The sequence below is a fragment of the Hemicordylus capensis genome, chromosome 15 (assembly GCF_027244095.1).
Source record: "Hemicordylus capensis ecotype Gifberg chromosome 15, rHemCap1.1.pri, whole genome shotgun sequence".
Lineage (NCBI taxonomy): Eukaryota > Metazoa > Chordata > Lepidosauria > Squamata > Cordylidae > Hemicordylus > Hemicordylus capensis.
In genome coordinates, this window is record NC_069671.1 from 20,436,786 (window position 1) to 20,443,230 (window position 6,445).

A 6,445-nucleotide genomic window follows, 5' to 3' on the forward strand; every position below is an offset into this window, starting at 1 on the left:
CTACCTGGAACTGGGAGCCAGCCCCGCGTGTCGTCCTGAGCACTGCTCTGAGGAGGAGCAGAGGCACCGCAGCCCCTCCACGTCACAATGGAAACCCTTTGGAGTGACTGGCCAGCCGGCCAGCCCCTTGTGGGGAGCAATGCCGAGACGAGAGCAGCAGTGCATTTGGGAGCCAGGGCGTGTAGCCTGCTGCCGCCGCCGCCTCGCAGCATGGCGTGGGCCAGGGGGTGTGTGGAATGGGGCCAGCGAGCCGAGTGCTTGGCTGGAATGAGCCGAGGCGCGAGGGCTGTGGCCCTGCCTGGCCCGTCCAGATGCCGCTGGGAGAGCCAGTGTGTGGCTCGGCCCTGGTGTGTTCTGCCCCGGGGAGCCAAGTGTTCTGTGGTGTGCACAGATGCACAGCTAGGTGTCCAAACCAATATGTCAGCCTGTCACGGGGGAGACTTGGTGAAAAAGACCTTGTCCTAAGGGAGCGGTTTAATCAGGAGATGCAGCCAGGAGTGCCCGAGTGTACCTAGCCCTGGGGTGGGGGGGTGGGGGGGGGAGGGTCCCGGGAGCCTTCAGCCTTAACCTTAATTGAGGAGCTTTGCGCTTGGCTGGGCATGGAGGGGCGCCTGCTGCTGGCCGGGCCCCCGCTGGGCTTGGGCGGCTGGGATTCTGGCTGCAGAGGCTTGGCTGGAGCCTTTGAAGAGGGGCCAGGAAAGGAGCCTGGGGGCAAGTCACTCTTCGGGGATCCTCCACGCTTCCTGCAAGGTCAAGCTGACAAGATTGCAGGGCCCGGATTCCAGGCCTTGGCCAGGCTGTGGCAGTCACTCCTCCTCCTTGGGTGCGCCTCACTGCGCCTGCTCTCCCAAGAGTGGCAGCGGGGAACATGTCTCCTCGGTGAGAGCCCGCCAGCTTCGCTGCCTCCTTCCAGCTGCCGGTAGCCTCGTAATTCAACACCCCTTGTGCGTGGTGACGTGTGAGGTGCTCTCTGTGCTAGCAGGCGGCGTTGGTGTGGGAGGGGTGCCTTGCCTGGCTTGCTGGCTGGAACCAAACAGGCTTTAGGATGCCATTGTGGCTCCCTTGGGGCCAGCAGCCTGGCTGGGGCAGGCCTGGGGACCTGGCTTGCACTGTGGCCAGCTGCTTCTGTCGGGGTGGTGGTGGTGACAGTGGCGGCGGCAGCAGCAGCAGCGAGGCCTCTTGGAAACGGCCATCCTGGGCCATCTTGAGTGCTGCCCTGAACAGGGTGGCCCAGGACTTGCCTTGCCTCTCTTTGGCCCAGGAAATCCAGGGGTGTAATTCAGCCCTGCCTCCCTCCAGTGCCTTTAGGCCTTGCCTGGGCTACCTCCCCCGGCTTCTCAGGCCCCGAGAAAAGGCCCACAAAGGGACATGTCCTTACGAGGCTGCAGGTGGGAGAGGCCAGAGGGGTCTCGGCCCCCCCCCGCTTCCGTGGCTGCTCCTGCTCTTCTTGAGCCAGAGAGGCTCCCCCGCTCAGCCCGTGTCCCGCCTCACTGGCCTGGGAAGCAGCGAGGCCCGGTCAAGTGGGCCATTTAGCCTGAGAAGAGGAGCGGAGGGGCATCTTGCTTGATTTGGGGGGGGGGGCAAGCCCCTCCCCAGATTAGAAAGCAAGAATAAGTGATGCAAACAGAAGTCAGAGGAATCTGGGGCAGGAGCCTCTGCCTTCCTCTGTGGCGATCAAGGGCTTCCTGGGCCACCTTGCTGGGCCTGCTGGTCTCTTTCCCAGCCAGGGCTGGATGAGGCTGGAGGGGTCCAGGGCGTCTGTGGATTCCATCACCCAGAAGCCGTCTTCGCAAGCAGTGGGGATCTGACAGGGTAGCCTGCCGTGGAGTTTGCTGCCTCGAGAGAGTCGTATGCTTGTCGTGTGTGCCGACTCCCTTTCATGAAGAGGGTAAAGATACTGTGCAGGGGGTTCACATTCTCGTGCTTTGGGGGACAAAAGACGAAGCAGAAACTTGCTGCATCCGTGCCGGCTCCAGATCATGTCATTCCCATGGGTAGTATCTCTGACACAGTCACCACATGCGGAATGCTTGGGGGTCCAGTAAAGATGGCCGCCGACCCCCTCCCCCGCTGCTGCCTAGCCTGCTCGGCTCCTCTCCCGCCCCCCCCGCTCACACGGTCCGTGGGTTGGAGGTCCTGGGGCTGCGTGCATCCTTGGGCTTGCTGTGAGCCCCAGGAGGTGTTCTTGAGCAGCCGTCTACGGAGTGTGGTGTTGCCTGCGTTGGTGGTGGTGTGTGTTGATGATGCTGATGATGTCTCACTGAGCTGACCCTGCTCTCTCTGTCCACCCTCTGCAGCCCACGACCTCCCCCCGAGCAAGACCTCGGCCGCCGCACAGACAGGCAGCCACTTACAGTGTCTTTCTGTCCACTGCACGGACGACATGGGCGAGGCGAAGGGCCGGACTGCCGTGCCGACGTGGAGATCCCTGCACTCAGACATCTCCAACAGATTTGGGACTTTTGTGGCTGCCCTGACTTGAAGGAGGAAGAAAAATGGGATTTTTTTCTTTTCTTTTCTTTTTATGTTTAAAGGGCCGCTCCTGCTAGTTGGACTATTTTTCTAGGTTGGTACCTGCTTAGCGGCATAGAGACTGGAAAGGGTTAATTTAAAATAAAGCTCACCTTGGTATTTTTTTTTTTAAATCTCCCACCATGGTATGTTACTACTGCTGACCTCTGCAGTTGGCCATGCTCCGTAAGATGCGCCTGCTCGAAAGATTGGTCCCCATAACTCTGATCTTGGCGTCCGTTTCTAGTCGAGGCCTTTCCCACTTCCGTCGATGTCCAAGTTGCGTGTGTCGTACTGAGACAAAACGCGTTTCCTTTCTACACACATTTCCTTTGTTTCCATGCTGATTAAGATGGAAATCCTGAAGATCAGCTCCAGGAATACGCGCCGCCCCCTTGAAGTGAAATTGCCACCCTGAAACCACCCGGTGACATGGAGCTGCTCTCCTCCTGCGTGGCCTGCAGGCCAAGCTGCCACTGCTCACTCAAGGGTCCAGGCTGTGCTTTGTCTTTCCAGAGCGAGAAAGTGGGGAGGGGAGGCGGCGGCCTTGGGGAGAGGCAAGCGAGCTGCTCCCCTGTTCTTCTTGAACAGCAGGGGGGCAGGCGCAGACCCATCTCGAAATGACAGCTTCACTCCCAATGCTCCAAAGATCCAGTTGGTAGCAGAGTCTTTCCCTCCCTCCTCCCCACTGCTGTCTTGGTGATGCTGGTCATCTTGGGGGGTGAAGGGGGCAGGGCAGGGGGGAAGCAGAGGCCGTCTCCACCACATATGGTTGTTCCTGGTTTCATGGCCAGTGTCGCTGCATTGAAGAAATGGAAACCGGGGGCTTCTCTCTGAAGGCAGCCCTGCAGGAGCTCTCTCCTGGCGGCTTGTGGAGAGGGCTGAGCACGCAGGACAGGGCCTCCCCCTGGCCTGGCTGCTTTGTGCTGGGAAAGCCCCTCAGGTGCTCCTCATTCATCGGAAGGAGACGCTGGGGGTGGGATTCCTAAGCAACAGGCAAGCTGCCTTTGTGCAAGCCATCTGGCCCTTGGTGGGGTCCTGTGGGCAGAGGAGAGGCCGCCAAGGGGGCCGTGAGAGGGACAGACATGGAAAGCCATCGCCAGGCCCTGCGACGGGACTGTCTGCAGGCGCCTCTTTCAGGGCCCACAAAGCGAGAGTTCCTGGACTTTGCCTCTGGGCAGGGGTGGGTGGAGAGGCGGATTGGGAAAGGCAGGGTGGTGGTCCTTGGAAAGAGCCATGCTTGAAACTGCTTTCATGTTTGGGAGCCTGGCCGGTGGTCGGTGGCTCCCACCGCCTTGGTTTCCAGCTCCTGCTGCTTTTGTCATGTGCTTCAGCTCTCACGCCCGCCCGCCCGCCTGCTCTTCCCCTCCTTGCTAGCTAGCTAGCTGCTGCTGCTGCTGCTTTGAGCCCCTGGAGACAGAGTTGTGCCGCCCTGAGAACCAGCAGGGCGCACAGGCTGAGCAGAACACGTTGGCTCAGCACGGCTCGGACCGGGATGCCGGTCTGGGTTGGAGGCCTAGTCGTTCCCTCCTTGGACCTCCCCGTGTTGTGGGTCTCCCTCACCAACGGGGCCCAACAGGGTTATGCCTCTGCCAAGGAGAGTCCATGCCAGTTGGGTCCATCTCTACTGTGAGGAAGCTCACTCATGAGGCTCCACATGGATTGGTTTCCTCTGCTTCTCCCTCACAGGTGGCCTTTCCCTGATTCTCTTATTTAATCATCAGCATGGAGAGGAGTATCTCCCGTTCTCTCTTCAACTCAGAAGGAATTTCCAAGTCTGCAGAGACTTCTGTGAAACTATTTTCTCGTAGCAAAAACTAGATTTTGTCCTTTTCCTCTCCCTGTGTGATTCAGAGCCCCGCTTCAGCTGGCCAGAGTCTACCCACAGGTGGGTCCCAGGGCTTGCTGTGCACACTCTCTCGGCTCTGCCCAGTGGCTGTTTCCACGTGTCACCCTGCTCTTCTTTCGGTAATGCCCCCACAGCAGAGGGCTGGGCAGCAGATTGGCCCAAATGAGGAGGTGGGCCCTTGGGCGGGACTCTTGGGTGGATAGCTGGAGCAAGACAGCTGAGAGCGCCCCCGCCCCGAGATCTCAGAGAGCCTGGAGTGACCAGTGGCCCGTGCCAAGTGAGGAGGACTCTTGGTCCAATTCAGTGTCCCTTTCTTTTTACCAGAAGAGGATTAAAAACCTCAGTTTTCCTTAAACAACCACCAACTGAACACAAAATGAAATTAAAATGTTAGAAGAATAAATGCAATATAATGTTAATAATAAGTGGGAACTTTAAAAGCCACCCAATAGATTACAATTTCATTCAGGCAACTGAAAAAATTATTTCCAAAGACTGGTTTTCATTGCTAGGAAATAACTATTTTACAGCCAAAAAAACAAAACACGTCATTGGCAAATCTTACCAAATGCTCTGCTAGCAGCCGCCTTGCGAGCAAAAATTCTGCAGTGTGCTTAACTGTATGCTGAGCTTCCCCTGACTTGGCTGGGAATCGCGGGAAGCCTGCTGCAGACCCTCCACTCGGATACTTGTGGCCAGAGGAGAATCTGTGCTCCTCCTCTGGAGAGGTTCGAAGGCAGGTCTGGGACTTGGCCAAGGCTCGAGGTCCCAGTGCTCAGCTTGGCTAATCCAAGACTCCTGGGAATCGGGCCCTCTAGTAGAGCCACAGTCCAAATCACGGTAACTTGCTCTGACATGGGTCCGATTCTCTGCAAGTGGCAGCACCCCTTTCCCTAGAATTAGATTTCACCCGTGGAAGGGGCCCAGTCCAGAATTGTTTCTCTGATGGAGAAGATAGCCTAAAATGTTTATCAGACGTAAGTTAGAAACCTTGAACCCAAACTTTTCCAGAGATCAAAATTAGATAAAAAATTAAAGTCTGGGAGATCTGCAACCCGTGGTGTGGCCTGCATTCGCTTCCCCCAAACAATCACAACTTTAAAAACAGATTTCCAATGCAAAGAAAGAGAGCGCGAATCTTACTATTGAATTTAATTCCTGGAAAAGAAATCTTCTCCCCAGCTGTTGGCAAAATCTCTACTAGGTAGCGAACTTGGTCTGACAAATGTATTTGCACATGTAAGATATTAATGTGGAGGGCAATCTGTAACCGACCCTTCCCCCCCTCCCCCCTTTGGGACTTTTGTTTTGAATTCATTTCTCAATGCTTGGTTGGAAGACTGTGAGAAAAGCTCATGGGAAAGTGAGTGTTATTTTCTTTCTTTCTTTAAATATGTAAAGTGCAGTCTTCTGTATTCATGCATATTGTATATATCTGTATATGTTTTACTGAACAACTAAATAACAATAAATATGATGTTAATGGTGGCTGTTGGGTATTGCTAGGCTTTTGCTTTGTTTTTTTCAGTGTGGGGAGTGGGGTGCCGAAGGGACTCCTCGTCCAGTAGGGGCTGGGCTGAGCTGAGCCAGTGCTGAGAGATGGCTCCATGCTGCCCCCCCCATCTGCGATGTGTCAACACCCTTTCAGCAGCGTGTGTGTTTTAGGCCAAATACTTCCTGCCTATCCTCCTCCTCGAGGGTCATCCCTCTTCTTCATCTGTGTCAGTCAAAGGGTGTTAACCTTTTCTTTCCAGACTTCTCCCAAGATCTGTGCTGTCCTCTTGGTCTGCTTATTTGTACTGCCCGCTTGCTGGACCCACAAAAGGGAGAATTGCTCAGGAACCATGGCTTGTGGTGACCCAATGGTAGCAGCCGGTGGAGGTGTCTCCTCTCCTGAGCTGCTGCTGGCGATGCAGGGGGAGAAGAGCAGCTCCTTCTCAACATGCATCTTGCAACTGCTCTGAAGCCGCTCCAGGCTGGGGTCCCGAGCCCAAGATTGAACTCAGGACAGCAAAGGAGGGGGTAGGAGAGGCTCCTGCAATAGTTCCATCCGAAGCGAAGCGGCATTGCCAAGGGGAGAATCCG

The 6,445-nt window shown here is 56.2% G+C and overlaps 1 protein-coding gene across 1 annotated transcript in view; it reads left to right on the forward strand.

The window, feature by feature from the left end:
- MN1 (MN1 proto-oncogene, transcriptional regulator) overlaps window positions 1–5,848 on the forward strand; it is a 32,023-nt gene extending 26,175 nt beyond the window's left edge. The window contains exon 2 of the mRNA XM_053279752.1: window positions 2,298–5,848. Coding sequence (XP_053135727.1) covers window positions 2,298–2,482 — 185 coding nt within the window. The 3' untranslated portion in view covers window positions 2,483–5,848. The remainder of the gene's footprint in view (window positions 1–2,297) is intronic.
- Window positions 5,849–6,445: the final 597 nt, after the last annotated feature.